Source organism: Cyphomyrmex costatus, unplaced genomic scaffold (assembly GCF_001594065.2).
Source record: "Cyphomyrmex costatus isolate MS0001 unplaced genomic scaffold, Ccosl1.0 scaffold175, whole genome shotgun sequence".
Classification (NCBI taxonomy): domain Eukaryota; kingdom Metazoa; phylum Arthropoda; class Insecta; order Hymenoptera; family Formicidae; genus Cyphomyrmex; species Cyphomyrmex costatus.
This window is the reverse complement of record NW_017275769.1, coordinates 197,556-213,544: the sequence shown is the minus strand read 5'-3', so window position 1 is coordinate 213,544 and position 15,989 is coordinate 197,556. Positions and strand designations below refer to the sequence as shown.

General features: G+C 34.4%; 1 protein-coding gene across 4 annotated transcripts in view; it reads left to right on the top strand.

Moving 5' to 3' along the window:
• The first annotated feature begins 1,028 nt into the window (after positions 1–1,028).
• The window catches only part of LOC108772057 (putative glutamate synthase [NADPH]), a 26,624-nt gene continuing 11,663 nt past the window's right edge, over positions 1,029–15,989 (top strand). Inside the window, exons 1-13 of one of the 4 annotated variants that reach the window (XM_018537508.1) lie at positions 1,029–1,089; positions 5,779–5,904; positions 6,505–6,635; positions 7,572–7,698; positions 7,805–7,930; positions 8,339–8,482; positions 8,619–8,707; positions 9,412–9,616; positions 10,123–10,283; positions 12,463–12,568; positions 14,272–14,394; positions 14,932–14,934; positions 15,411–15,625. In XM_018537508.1, the coding sequence (XP_018393010.1) occupies positions 5,788–5,904; positions 6,505–6,635; positions 7,572–7,698; positions 7,805–7,930; positions 8,339–8,482; positions 8,619–8,707; positions 9,412–9,616; positions 10,123–10,283; positions 12,463–12,568; positions 14,272–14,394; positions 14,932–14,934; positions 15,411–15,625 (1,547 nt within the window). In that variant the 5' untranslated portion in view covers positions 1,029–1,089; positions 5,779–5,787. Of the gene's footprint in view, positions 1,090–5,778; positions 5,905–6,504; positions 6,636–7,571; positions 7,699–7,804; positions 7,931–8,338; positions 8,483–8,618; positions 8,708–9,411; positions 9,617–10,122; positions 10,284–12,462; positions 12,569–13,867; positions 13,903–14,271; positions 14,395–14,931; positions 14,935–15,410; positions 15,626–15,989 lie in introns of those variants that run through there. The other 3 variants (XM_018537509.1, XM_018537510.1, XM_018537512.1) reach the window with 3 other exon arrangements.

The window sequence follows — 15,989 nt, the reverse complement described above, 5'->3', positions numbered from 1 at the left end:
TGCGTATTTAAATGAAGATATTAAAAAATGAAAAGCACTTCAGAGAATGAGGTCGTCTCAAGACGACGTGTGCCGCGACACGTACGCTCCAAAAGGACTCGCCTCGTAAGTCGGAGCGGTACGCGAAGTGAAGTTATAGGAACGAACACATGAATTAATTAATCGCATCACGCACCGTACTTACGCACTCGCGTGCTTCGCGTAGAACGATTAGCGGCTGCAATTAAAGTGTCGTTTGAAATTACGCGGAATATTCGTCGCGAAGTGTTGAACATCTCGGCGAATGTCGATCTAGAGAAAAAAAAAAAAGAGAAGAGAAACAAAAAATAAGATGGTTTTTTTTTGTTCTCTTTTTAAATGAACGGTGGAAGCGTGCTTCGGAGCGACTTGCACCGTCCCGGCGCGGCGTGCCAAGAGACGGAGCGGGACGAGGGACGGTAGAGCGAAGCGCCGCATTGCCACGGAGGGAGTGCGCCTCCGGAGAAGGTGGGGAGTCTCGTCGACGAGCGCCTAAAGAGAAGGAGAGACGAGAGAGGGGGAGGGAAGGAAAGAAAAGGGAGGGAAAGCTTTTTCGGTTTTTAACGACATCCCGAGCGCCGCCGTTTCAGTCATCAGTGTCCGTCCGACTCGTGATTCGTATGTGTGGTTCGGTCTCTCTCTTTTCTTCTTCTTATTTCTTCTCTCGCGCAAAGCCGAACAGTCTGAGGCAGAGAAGTCGTCGTTACTTAGGACTCAAAACGTCCTCCTCCCTCCGCTAGGCAGCTCGCAGTGATCCTCAGGATCGGGGATCGAGAACGTGCCATTTTACGGTTGCCCTTAAAGTGCGATCGAGGAGGGTACTCGGACTAGTAGTTCCAGTGTGAATCGAATTATACCAATGCCGAAATCGTGATAAACATCCTGCGGAACTTCCGACGAGACACGTTTCTCACATTCAGCGAAAACAGGACCTCGTGCAACGATCTGATTGATAGGACGATAACTGATCGAATTGACTATCGATAATCGTGCAAGAAACCTGACAGCAGTGCTGACCGGCGAGAAGGAAGACGCATTCTCGAAGCAATCTGCTTTGTATAATTTCTACCGGTAAGAGGGGACTACGCCACGTCGACTGTCGAAGTAAAGAAAATGCAAACCCGCACGCCGGCTCGCGATAAATCCCTCGTAATGGCCTTTCTAGGAAGTTTGATTATTCAACTCGACACGAGGAACGCCAGATTTCATGAAAAAAATCAAATAATTTGAGATATTAAAATTATGAAGGATGAGATTTGCAGCGGATTCGCTATATAAATACGTACATAGATCTGCTGGAATCTATTTTGAAAATATTTCTTTTTCATTTTGACTTATCAGATTTAACTTATTACCAGATGATGTATTTAATTTGTATTTAAAGTGCATTATTAAAATACTTATTAAATACAAATATAACTGGCGCAACTCAAATCAAATGCAGAATTTATAAATCAAGAATACAAGAATATTTAGATCGTATTCTTAAGGATTATTCTTATTACTAAGAATCATATATTTTAATATTAAAAATTTGTCTTTGTTAAAAATGTTGATATTTCACACGGAGAATTTTGAAATTAATTTTAAGATTTATAAATTATTCAATTTGCGTATAAGAACTTTAATTTATCACTGAAAAAATCCCGGAAAGGGATTTATCGTAAAATTATTAAAAAATCATGCATTTAAAAATGTGTAATTTCGCATTTGCTTATAATGAAATATATTTTTCGTAGACACCTTGTATACAGAGACACGTTGATCGCCAAGTGTCCACAAGCTCCCCATAAGTATATAAACCCAGTCCTGACATATAACGTTCCTCTACACGTGCAGCTCTTTTCCTTTTTTTTTAATTCTTGCCGTCTCTGCGCCGTTTTAATAAGAAACGGGTCTCGAAACGAGAATGAACAGGTTAAAATGCGATGGACATGTTACAGACATTCTTATGCATTTTAAGTTGCCACGTTTTCACTACCGTGACGGAATGCACGTGAGAGAGAAGGAAAAAGAAAAAAAAAATAATTTTTTAATCAATTTTCTTTAACAAATATTTTTTTTAAGTATAATGATATTATTCTTTTTTAAACGTATATAAAGTAATTCTTCGAAAAAAAAAAGCCGCAAGCTGTTTTATTTTGCAATAATACGCTTAAAGTTTTTTCGTTAATGTTAATGTATGATGATATGTCTTGTCCTTTTCTTGCAGAAAGAGCACATGAAAGTAATAATTTGTAAATAATTAAACATTTTAATAATCGCGCATGCTTTAAAAACCTGTTTCAATGAAAAAACCTATGGTTTCTTCGTTTAATTTATACATTATGCAATAATTATGATCATTTTTCGATAAATAATATTTCAAAATATATCTCGGTAATGATTCATCAAGTAATCTGCAGCCAAAACAAAATGATCTATTTTTCATATCCACATTCCACATTCATTTTTTGCTTCGTAGTGCAAACGCAGAGACGATTAACCAGTTATCGCTTTCGTTTCATACGCTAATGGTATAATTGCTACCTCGGATCTATGTAACACAATTTCAACGATTGCAAACGCGAGAGTACGCTTCCTCTCCGGGCCCGAAATGACCGAAATAGCTTGAGGATAATTTTGGAACACCACCATCGTAGATTCCTGATCCTTATTAGACCCGCACACGCGAGTCCAGAGAGAACACTTCGATCTGAAAATTCACCGCCTACTCCACATGCGCAGTAGCTATTTGCCATAATAATCGTAAAACTATTTATCAAGATAATTTATCAGAATAACTATTCAACACATAGTCTCAAGGACACGCTGCTTCATAATCTTTGTACTAGAAAGAACTACAATTCTAATTTTAATTCATTAGCATCGTGCACGATAATCGTATATATTTAATTACCACGCATTTACATGAATAAATTTAGAGTCCAAACTCCTCTCTTTCTCTCGTATGTTATCTTCCAATCTTATCATTTAGTCTACGAAAGAATATATACGATTACGTTGTCATTATCTGTTTGTATACTTAATAAAGAGCACGTTTTCTATTTGTATATCTGACGTGAAGCATGACTGAAGAACGTGATGAACACGTTTCCTTTCGACTTCAATGTACTTTTTATTTTGAAGCATTTTATTTAGATATCTAATGGTATAAAATAGTTGCCTAAAGCTTTATAATTTCCCAAGGCCCGTCCAGTCTTAAGACCATTTCAAGTAAAATAATATTTAAAATACTAGAAACTTTTTAAAATGTTATATTTATTTTAAAATGTTAATATTTAAAATGTTAATACATGTCTGTAATTATAAATTATGGCATCTTAAGGTTGTACTTAAGATATGTTTTTAATATATGTATAAGAACTAACTATGAATACTGATGGTGTAATGCCCGTTTTCTACCAATGTGTGGTTTATTTTAATCTCGTATCAACTAACTCTTCATCTTTGTATAGAAGCGTTCTAAGAATAATTCCTATCAATTAATTTCTGCCAATATCGTCTAACTTTAAATCTCGAGTTAATCTTTTTCTTTATCCCTTTTTTAATTCTTAAAATTAGAAAAAGATAAGAAGCAAGTTAAATTGAAATTAAAGTAAATCTATACGCTGATAAAAATAGCCATATAGGCAAAGTCTTAAATTCTTCGTTGCCTCATCGATCCTCGGAAACGTCCAGCATCCTGCAAGGACGAATCACCAGGTTTCGCTAGAGCTTTCAGACACACCCTGTATGTCGTATCCATCGATCGCTCGCTCACTCACTCGCTCAGTGACTAGCTTCCTTCGCTTCTTCCTATCGCACGTGAATACACTCGACAGAGGTGGTCAACCTTCGCAAATTTGCTGGTCGTCGCTTTTTCCGCGGATTCTTGGCGCGTTCTCAAGTCACGCGTTTAACACTAAACAGGCACACTGTCGAATTTTTATTCCAAGTTAGCATTAAACAGACTTTCGTGTTATGCGCGAAATTACGGAATGGGTATGTGCGAAACGCGAAATCCGATAAATGCATTTTGTGATTGAATGAATCGATAAAAGTAAGCACGCGAGTTTATTTTATATTATAAATATATATATATTTATAATATAAAATATATATATATATATATATTTACGCAACAGAGTCTATAACGACTCTTTATCAGAAATTAAAACCGGTCCTACTCTCTCTATTCTTTCTTTAACTTATAACTTCGTACGTTATATAAACATATGTAAATTATCATAGGTTATTATTAACTTAAAAACGAGAAATATTCTGCCTTTTATTATTTAATTTCAACGAGCAAAGAAAAAATCTATTTTAGAACCAAAACATAATGCAGCAATATCTTTGTTTTTCTTTTCGACACAGATCAGATCAACGATACTTTACGATATCTCATAATCCGTTCGATATAATTCGTACGATAAGATTGAGTACAGCATAATATTTAACTAGACTGACGAAGAATTAAAAAAAAAACGAAGGTCAGAGAAAAATAAAACATGTGCCATTCTTTATTAACGATCAAGCGCGATCAAGTTTCAACAATCGAAATCGGATTTCCTGCTCGGTGATCAAAGTTCAACAATATCGTACGATCGCATCTTAAGTATTGCAAAAAAGAAAAAAAGGGAAAGAATTAGAGGACCAAGAAAACACATTAAATCACAAAAGAAAATCCGAATGACTTTATTTTGACGTCATGGAAGTGAAAATGATAATTTTTTTGTTACAAAATTTAACTGTTTATCGATGTTAAGAATAAAAATGAAATCATTTTGATTTTTTGTTGGCTTTCGTGTGTTTTTTTTGGGAAAGAGACGTGAAAAATAGGAAGAACGAAGATCGTCGAACAATTGGCCACCGCTGTCGCACGCTCGGTAGTCAGTACATCGCTCGGCCACGTGAACGCGTCGCGACATCGATCTCTTTGACGCATTTTCTTCGTTTTGTTTACACACCGATCATCATCGTAGTTCGCCGCCGTTATAACGACACTGCGGCGGCGGCGATGACGATGACGGCGACGTCGCATATCTGTTACACTTAATGAGTACGCGCGTGTTGGCTTTTATGTAATGTCGACACTACGATATCCTGCGAATCATTCTGCGATATCTCGACTTCCCCGTCCCGCCACATCGTTCTCTACCCTTAAATGCGTGGCTATAATGAACGCGTTTATCTATCCGAGGATCAAATACACCAACGGATTATATGATAATTGTGATGTTACTAAAGTGGAACAGAAAATTTTATTGTTCTCATTTAAAATATCAATGTACATTTGAAAACTAATATTAGAAAATTGTTCGTATTTAATTTTTATTAAAGCATGATTTTCATATTAATTTTTTTGAATCTAATTAGTTAAAGTGCGCATTATCTACGTATGTTAATCATAGTGAACGTTTTTTCTGATTACACAATACGATTGACACAAGCTTAGTTACATAAAAAATTAAACGATTCATAAGATAATACACGTAACTCACAATTGTTTGAAAGAAAAGTTTACGACAATGAATGATGCTTGTAGACGAGCTATTTGTTTCGCAAAAATTAGTTTGCAGCGAATATAAATTATTGCTGTCATTAATTGTTTTTCTCCGAGATAAATGATTACTTTTTACAAACTGTGTTCTAAAATCGAGAAAACATTGACGTTTGTTTAAATTGTTTACATAAGAGGACAAAGAAAAAGAATTCAAGCAATTAAGAATTATCGATCGGAATGATGTGTTGAAGTTTTCTCTTCTCATTTTTCAGATTAAAATTATGGATTCCGAGTCGTGGACCTTGCCTCCGAAGCAAGGTCTGTATGACCCTACCCTCGAACGAGAAGCTTGCGGCGTTGGTTTTATCGTCGCCATTGACGGGAAGAGGTCGCACAAGGTGAGTCGATTTTAAGCTTCGTCTGTCTTTTACGTGTAAAGTTCAAAGAACGACCTACGTCTCGCGCGTTTGATCTTTGCGATCTATTATAAGTTTACGTCCATATATTGCGTTGCATCGTATAAAGCGTATAGTGGCAAATAAAGAAGCGTAATAAAGATAAAATAAACAGCTAAATGCGGAAAATAAGTAATATATAGTTAATGAATTCATACTAATGAATTCTTGAACAAATGTCAAGAAAAAATTCAGAATTGTTGATAATAAAAAGTTTAAAATAGTCTTTATCTTATAATTGCAAAAAAGAAGCTAAAGGCTTATATAATATATGAATTAAGATATCTATCATTAGAATTGCGCATAATTTTAAAGATAGGCGCCGCTCTTTAAATATGCAAAATAACGATTAGATAAAATGAGAATGTATATTAATGGAATATATCTGAGAAAGAAATAAGAGACCTTCACCACCTTATAGATGAACTCGTTGATAATCGTATGGATATATCAATACAATTATGCGACCTTTTTTTCATTGCACAACGATAAGGATATTGAACTGATCTTCTCATATTTATGGCCGTTATCTGCGAATTTCAGATCGTTCGAGATGCTCAGATATTGTCAGCACGAATGAATCATAGGGGGGCATGCGCCTGTGATAATGATACTGGTGACGGTGCTGGTGTGCTTTGCGCAATACCACACGATTATTATGCCAATGAAATTCGGTAAGAGAACCCCAGCGACATGCTATAAGTCTTATTTGCCGACGAGATGGAATCTAATTTCTGAAATCTTTATAATTCGTGAGAGAGATATCCGATTTAATCGCCTAAGCCAAATGTTCCTGTCACATTTGGCGCTACATACTATCTAACTGAACTAAAAGTTTAATTTTAGTTCCACATTTTCATTATCTAGATCGTAATGCCATTTGAAAGAAGGTCACATCTTATCCCTATTGCATTATATTAGTTTTAATTTAGATATCATTTTTTATTCAAGCATTTGGCATTTTTTATTCAAGAATTTTATATCAAATATTTGAGATTGAAAATATTTTATAAATAATTGATTTCAATTGGAAGGGTAATTATATATAATTTCTATATGTAACGTATAAACCGTTTATAATATTAATCCTTCATTTCACAGATATCTCATTTCTACATTAGTATTCTCGTTGAAATTGTTTAAAATCTACATAGTTTCAACAGAACTTTTAGATATCACACATCTATTATTTCTTACAATTAGACATTCATATATGTAGCAGGTATTTATAGTCGATTCTTAAATTTAAAACCATTTTAAATACAGCTTTAAGATAGTGTAAACCAAAGACATAATCGTAATATTAACATCTTAAAACATTACTTAAGACGGTCTTGAAATAAGAACTGATTATGAATACTTAGCATATCACTATTTTGCAGACTTTTAATTTCACAAATCCTTGGCACAGTTCTATAAATCTTTCGTCATAATCTTTGTTTTGTCATTCAGATCTCAGAGTCTACAAACGTTAAGTTTCTCTATTCACAAATCCTTGTACTAGTTTCAACAAATTTAAAAACTACAGTTCATTAACTTAATAAAATTTTGATAATTCAGACGTGATAAATTAGTTAGGTTCATTAAATTACTTTTCGTATACATTACAGTCAACAACAAAAGATTGAATTGCCCGAGTTCGGACGATACGCAACCGGTATCTTATTCCTTGACAAGAAGACTCATAAAGAAGCAGAAGCCGCATTTGAGAAGTTAGCTAAGGAGTGCAATTTAAAAGTACGATACATTGGTATTATTATTCATTGATCGGTTTCAATGCTTAAATTATCGCATTGTTTTGCGTAAACTGCCTCGCATATTCTCGAGATCGTATGATTCATAGGTGCTGTGTTGGCGTAATGTTCCCACCGATAGTTCCCAAATTGGCCAAGTGGCGAAGAAATGCGAACCATACATGCGTCAAGTATTCGTTACTGGCGATCAAGATGCGGAAACACTTAAGCGACAGGTAATTTGTGTAATCCTTAAAGTCGAGTTGTATCTAAAGATAATTAATTCTGGTCAATGTTTCGTCGTAAACTCTAAACTTTATACTATAACTGACGTCAAAAAATAATTTATCTTTTATTATTAATAAAATATCTGTTGATTAGTAATTAATATTTTCGTACGTTTTCTTTGGGTCTCCTATCTTGAAAAACTCTCAAGAATTAATTATTAACGAATGCATAAAGTTAGAGGCGCTATACCATACTCCGGGTTAAATAATTTGGCATTAAACAACTTTGCTAATTTATATTATTAGAACTCGGATTTGTCATAGATATAGCCACGATTTTCAAGGTTAATACGATTCTTCGTTTGATCAATCGCAAATTACACGTTCCTTACGTTTTTATCACATTCTGTTTGTCAGATTTTTGTGCTGAGGAAAAGATCATCGCATTCAATTTCGCGACCTGAATTGCGATACTACATTTGCTCGTTGTCGTTGAAAACAGTCGTTTACAAAGGTCAGCTCACCGCTGATCAGTTATGGCTTTATTTCACAGACTTGAAGGTGAGTCTAAGTTATTTCTGTCCTGGTTTCTTTTTCCTCAGAAAAATGTCGCTATTGTCTGGAAGTCTTACATAAAATATATTATGTGTGTTGTGAGAGAACAGTAACATATAAATTTTTTTTCTTTTATATCAAGTCTCCGAAATTCGAGACCTATCTGGCACTGGTACACACTCGGTTCTCCACAAATACTTTTCCGAGTTGGGAAAGAGCGCATCCTTTACGGTAGGAAACTATAAAAATTCCATAAATATAGGATATAAAAATATAGTGAATAAAATAATATACTATAAATAACCAATTAACCATAATCATTTTTCTAAAAAACGAATTTGTCTCTTTTAGTAGTGAGTTGAAAACGAGGAAATATTTGTGTTTCAATTTCGTTATTTTTCGTAATAGAAATAAAAAATTTCTGCGAAGAATTTTAATTAGTTTTCTATCAGTCATATAGTTATGTTTAATGTTATTGCTTGGAAACATGAAACTGCTATTACTTTTTTTAATCAAAAGAAAAAGTTGATAAAATAGACTTCAAAAATACGAATGGAAGTGTTTAAATTTTTTTCGGATCTCTTTTCATGATCGTTGCGAAAACAAAAAGCATATTTATTATACTATAAATAACTAAAAGATAAAAACTCCATTTTAAAATCTTATCAGACAAGGTTGGCATATTAATTATCGACTACTTATATAATAATTCCTTTTTCTGTCTATTATTTTTTTACGTATTTCCTTTTCGATATACCAAAGATCTATAATTCGTGTTTTATAGATAACACTACAAAACTTAATTCTTTCACAATTAGTCTTGCAATACAGCGATAAATAATACTTTATTGTAATATAATCGTAGTTTTCGCAGGTTTCCGTTTTAAAACCGCAACCAGCAAACTCCGATATAATATGCGACGTTTTGTCCATAGCTTGCTTGCTCACAACGGCGAAATTAATACCCTACGCGGCAATGTGAACTTTATGAAGGCGCGAGAAGGTGTGATGAGCAGCCAAGTGTATGGCGATCAACTGAAATTGCTCTATCCAGTCGTAGAACCGAATCTCTCTGACTCTGGATCAGCGGACTGTGTGCTTGAGTTCTTGGTGATGGCAGGACAACGCTCTTTGCCCGAGGTAAATTTATGTTACGAAATATATACATATAAGAAACGTCGTTTAATATTGAAATACCTATAAAGTATTGTTGTAAATTCTTGATCCTACAGAAAATTAATTTCACATTTTTATAAATCGTTCTCAAAGAGATATTTATTTCTAGAAATCATCAGTTTCACAGATTTAAACAGATTCTAAAGATAACTTCCATAAAATTTTTCGTAACAATTCTTAATCTTTGATTTCTAAAGATCTTTCATTTCAAAGGGCTTTCTTTTACTTACTTTTTTCTACTTTTGCTAGGTACTTCAATTTTTTTCGAAAAACAAAAAATTTTTCTCTCTGCTTCTGAAGATCTGAAATACTACTGATCTTTGAATATACAGAATTTACATGGCTGAATGCTCTTCATTCCATAAATTTCCAAGTTGCTGCGCGCATTACGGTTCTTTAGTTTCGCAGTTTCTTAATTTCAAGAATCTCGGTCTTCGAACAAACACTTGAAACATCGTTACTGAATCCAGGCTGTCATGACGATGGTACCAGAGGCTTGGCAGAATGACTTAACAATGGCTACTGAAAAGCGGGACTTCTATCATTGGGCGGCATGTGCCATGGAACCCTGGGACGGTCCGGCTCTTCTGACCTTCACCGACGGTCGCTACGTCGGTGCTATTTTGGACAGGTAGAAATTTTTTATCTCTTATTACGTCTTGTTTATCACACGTTTTTACGTAGGCTCCACTTCCCTCTCGTTCGTGCTGTCTGGTACCTTTGGTAACCTTTGCCACATTTTGTGTCCATAGATCCATGAGTCTGTGACTTCTCGGATCGAAAATGATTCGCAGTTGTGCGGGTTTTTGGATCTTTGGCTCCACTGACTTTCAACACTTTGAATCTAGTCGCGTTGATGTCGCACGTGCCGCATTTTATAATTCAAAATGTTTTAATATTAAACATAAATATTTGATATGGATTCTAAACTTCTAAAAATTGAGAAATATCAGATTGTTAAAACTAAATAAATGCGGCGATAAATTAAACTCTTAATTGTCGACGTGTTCAAAAAGTGCAAAAGATAAATGTTTGTTAATTCGCTATTGTATATAATTCCCGAAAACCATTAGAAAGAATTCACATAAATTTGCTGGAAGCTGTACAGGTAAGCAAGTGAATTCTTTACATAAATCCGTACATTAGCGAATTAATATGGTAAGATGAAATACTATATTTTTCAAAAGCATGTAATAGAAAAAATATAAAATCTGAAATATTTATTAATTTGCAAAGAGCAAAAAAAAGAAAATATTTCATAACGATGAAATTAAAATCCGCGTTGACAGTTAAGAATAAATTACATAAATTAATTAATTATTTTAATTAATTAATTAAAAATAAAAATCACGCGATTTATAATTAATTCTTTGCAGCATTCCGGTTATAACACACAGCAGGTATTTTTCTTACTTTTTATTTCACAATTTTATTAATGTAATTTGATACGAAAATACTTCTTCGTTATCTGTTATTGAAAACTTTTCAAAGTATATACAGCTCCAAAATAAATACAGTGAGAGAAGCAAAGAATTGAATTGAAGTAAAATTCAAAGTGTTGAAAGAATCCTATTGAAAGAGAAACGAGCTGAACGAAAGGACTCTGCGGTGTCGTTTGTTAGGGGAGCCGCGAAGAAAGAATGCTAGGCTACGTGGGCGTATTGCCTACGCTTTGCAAGACTCATTCAGCAGGATTAACGGTGCTCACAAAATACATGAGAACGGTGCACACGTAGAGATATACTCGGGTACAGGTAAACATGGATTTCTAAGGCAAAGGGAAGTCGTGCAATCGAATGAGGGACAAATAAAAACACCCTTCATCTCATAAATCCAGTTTTATTCTATTATAAAGATTACGCAGAATAAAACGTACGATAAAAATATTCTTTGAAGAAAATAGAAATTTTTTATAAGGATATTTTTACAAAAAATACGTTAGAAAAATTATCAAAGCATACGTTTAACTGAAACGTTATTTTATTTTTAGATAGAATTAGAAAGGTTTACACAACAAGTAATAACGATGAAAGAAAAAATCATTGTAATAGTGTCCATTAATTGATTGTTCTATTTTAGAATTAAAAATAACATAACAAATAAAGTTTTCAAAATTTTAAAATTGATTACCAATCGTTATTTACCAAAAATTATAAATAAACTATTTTCTGAAACAGTTTCAGTTTTCTCATTATATTTACTTAGCAATTGAACAAATTTCTGTTTTAATAATATTATATTCCTTTTTTTCTTTCGAAGTTTATCAGTATTTTAATAATGAAGTAATATTGCTATTTAAATTTTTTAAATATATTCATAGTTAATTTATAACATGTTGCAAAACATAAAATTACTTTTAAATATATAAAATTAAAATATGAATAATATTTAATCACATTAAAAATAATTACTTGAACGTAAAAAAAAAACGAGTATATCACACAAAAAAATATAGAAACAAATATATAGAAAAAAAGAAAATACATTAGAAAAATTTCGCGCGACTTCCCTTTGCTCTGTCTTGCTCTGTACAGCCGAAGTGAGAATCGATGTTTACGATTTACTAAGTGTCCATCGTTGTCCCAACGTGCTGCTAACGCAGGTAAATAGGGCCTAGGTCAAGAAACTGAGAGAGCGAGAGAAAGAAAGATGATGTAGAGAGCGAAAGAGAGAGTAAAACGCGAGTAAGCCAGCAGGAAGGCAGGCAAGCGAACGAACGAACAGCAATGTAGTTCACTCAGCTGATACCTAGCGCGAGACACAGAGGTGGTGTGAAATACAAAAGACCTTTTTGAATTTTTGTTTGGCAGAAATGGCCTGCGCCCGTCGCGCTTCTACGTCACTAAGGATAACATGATGGTGATGGCGTCCGAAGTGGGCGTCTATGATACTCCGCCCAGCAATGTAGTCCTGAAGGTAAACGAAGGAAATATGCGCATCCCAAGCACCAGCCAGTCCCACAGGAGTGTCTCTCACTCTGTCTGAGGCGGAGACAGCTAGCTCGCAGTGATTTATGATTTACCGACGAATCAACCCCCGTATGCTCAATCTTTTTCCCCCAGCCCTCTTTCTCTCATCTCCGCGCCTATTCTTTATTTCTCCCCGAAATACAGCAATTTCAGCTAGTGGAAGAGCAACCAAGGAGGTCCTCGTGTCTGCCCAGGGAAGTTTGGATCCTTTCCTCTGGTCACCAATCTCTCTACGGAAGCAACAAAAAAAAGCCTGCTCGCATTGCAATTGTACAAAAACAAAGCTTGCGCGTTTAATCGCGCGATAAGCCGCCTTGGATTTTTTAATGTCACTTAAAAGTTTTGCTGTCCGAGAGCAACTTTCGTCAGTCTTGTTCAGTAGCTGATAATATTGATCGCCAAGAATGAGCTATTAATAAATTTTCGAAAATACTCTTCAACAGAGTGGCTCTTGTGTCAACGAAACTCTCAAGTGCATATCTAGCTTCGATAATGCGTCTTCTCGCCATCATTCTCGACGGTTCACATTTGTTTCGTCGACTAATTATTATGTCACAAAACTCGCTTTGTTGGCCTCCTGCTGATTTCTTACTAGAAGAGAAGGAAGAGGAGGCGGCGATACGGCAGAACTCTCTTTATTAAAAAATCAAGAAAATGAATGTTTCTAAAACAGTAAAATTCTAAGAGCAGGATTAGGAGAAAACATAGCTTGTTGATTCCACAGAATACTGGTTTTTACAGATTTATGGCTTGATAATTGCATGCTTACGCAAATTTTGAGTTCCAGAGGTCTTTGGTTATACAAATCGTTGATCATGTACATCCTTTGTTACATATGTTGCGTCCTCGGCCAGGTTCTTAAATCTATGGGCGTCTTCGTTCTGGGATGCAAGCACCATCATGCGATTTGTTTATTACACAAATCACTTTTTTTCTCACCATATTTCATCTATGTCTAACAAATACATTACTCATTACATTTTGGCATCTCTGTCGGAAGCAACAAGCGCATCGTCTCCATAAGTAGAACTTATGTCTCAGATGATCAATCGAGAGCGCATCGAAACAGATGCTCGTGTTTGATAAATAGTTCAATAAACAGGGTTCTACCATGCGAACAAGAATAAAGCAATTTACGCTCGTCGAATGATTTTGTGCGAATTCTATAGATCTCAGATATTGCCAAAACAATGTAATGTACTGGCACTCTGCCTTTACACTGGCCGATGATCATCAATACCAACCATTGAGACGATCATCATTGACTTCATCCAGGATTCGGTAATCCTCAAATGTATATTTTATGCGTGCATTTTCTATCATTTCTCTAATAAAGCTGCAGAAATGTCACATTCGAGGATTAAAGGTAAATCAATAGCGATACCCAAAGAGTCGGTAAGGGCAGATTGTCATCAATCGATCCGCAATACCTACTCGCTGTATGTTAGTATACATGTATAATAGCTAATCACATATATCGTATTTTATTTATTTTTTAATCATGTATCATGTATGATGTATAATTTGTCATCTAGGGACTAGGTTTGTATAGAGCTGTAGGACCGTCATCCAGTGCTGTCATATGAATGTCGATCATCGACGTGTCGAACCCGTTCTATGGCGATTATTGGTGTACTCTTTTATTTGCAGAGTCGCTTGAAGCCCGGCCGGATGCTTCTCGTTGATACCGAAGAGAAGAGGATCATACAGGATGTCGAACTGAAGTTGCAAATCGCTCGAAGCAGACCTCATTCCAAGTGGCTCAAGGAACAGGTAGTTAAATATGCTTTTCGTCAATCAAGAACAATTCTCGATCAATTGTTACATGTTGTGATTAAATTTTACTTTGAAAATAAGATTGAATTTTTAATTTTATTTAAAAAGATTATTGCCCGAGATAAAAATCAAGAAATATTTTTATGATCTGATTTTTCTCGTGAACTTTTGTATTATAGTGAAGATGTCAATTATGAAACACTCTATATACGTAGTTTATGTTTTATACATAAGTTATATTAAAACTAACATACTTGCATGAAAAAATAATGTCATCACATATCATAACTGTAACTTATAGATCAGCTCAAAAATTAAATAACTATCCGCTTTTTTCTTTGTCATTGACTAACATACCTAATTAACTAATGCATTTTAAAGTAATCAAATATCAATATTCTTCGTGAGTTATTTAACTCAGTAATTTCGTTCATTTTAATAAAAATTGACATTGAATTCACCATAAGAAAAATATCTAATGCAAAATTAACTTTTTTTGCACTGCTGTTCATGCCGTTATCATCACATATGCAGAGGGTGAGTCGTTCTCATACCTTTATAAGTTTGTTGATTTCTTTCAGTACGGTATATACAGTTGGAGGTAGTAATATAATAAAAAAACAAATTAATATGTATAATAGATAGTAATATAATAGCGAAAAATTATAAATGTATATGCATGCGTGCGTCCGTGCGTGCGTGCGTGTGTGTGTGTGTGTGTGTGTGTGTGTGTGTAAACAAATAGAAATATTTCCGAAAAATCTCGAATAATTTTACATATTTTGCATGGAAATTCACTGCACCTATTAACTTTACCTCTTCGTATTTTTGTTATTACCTAACATATTAATTATTCAATTGCTAATAGAATTGCTCTCGGTTTGATATCTGCTTGTGCTCGATCATAGAAACTTTGAAAGCAATTAAATTATGGTACCAATTCTACTCTTCAACTTTATCTTTTCGACGTCGCCATAATTTCGGCATCTAGTAGTTGGCTTTTTTGGACGCAGATCACTATGGATGAATTGCGTGCCACACATGTTTGCAACAGCAATGAAGGGGATATAATCGAAAACAGTCTATCCGTCGAAAAAAAGAATGCTATCAATGGCATAAACGAGGTTTCAGCCGTGAATAAAGTTTGGAGTGGCGACAAACGGCTCTCTCTTTACGGCTACACTCTGGAGACTATCAATTTACTACTTCTACCCATGGTGCAAACTAAGTATGTATACCAATAAACTTTTTCCTATCAATACCGTATTTCTAATTACAGTATATCTAATATTTTAAAATAATAAATAAGTATAAATACTAAAAATTTTTATAAATTCAAAGAATTGTTCATAAAATTATTATGTTATTAATGTGGGTATGTTAAGTTAGCACCCCAATTATAGTACTCAGGAGTTCTGATTAGAGTTCCCACTTACTTTTGACGAGACGAAGAGTTCCCTATAGTTAATAACAAGAGTTCCGCTCAATAAACATTTTTTTTACATTTTTTAAAAATGGGGTGCTAACTTTTTATCGAATTTCGAGGTGGAATAGTTCTGAGCGGCTTAATAGCTTCAATTTGCGATTGCCTA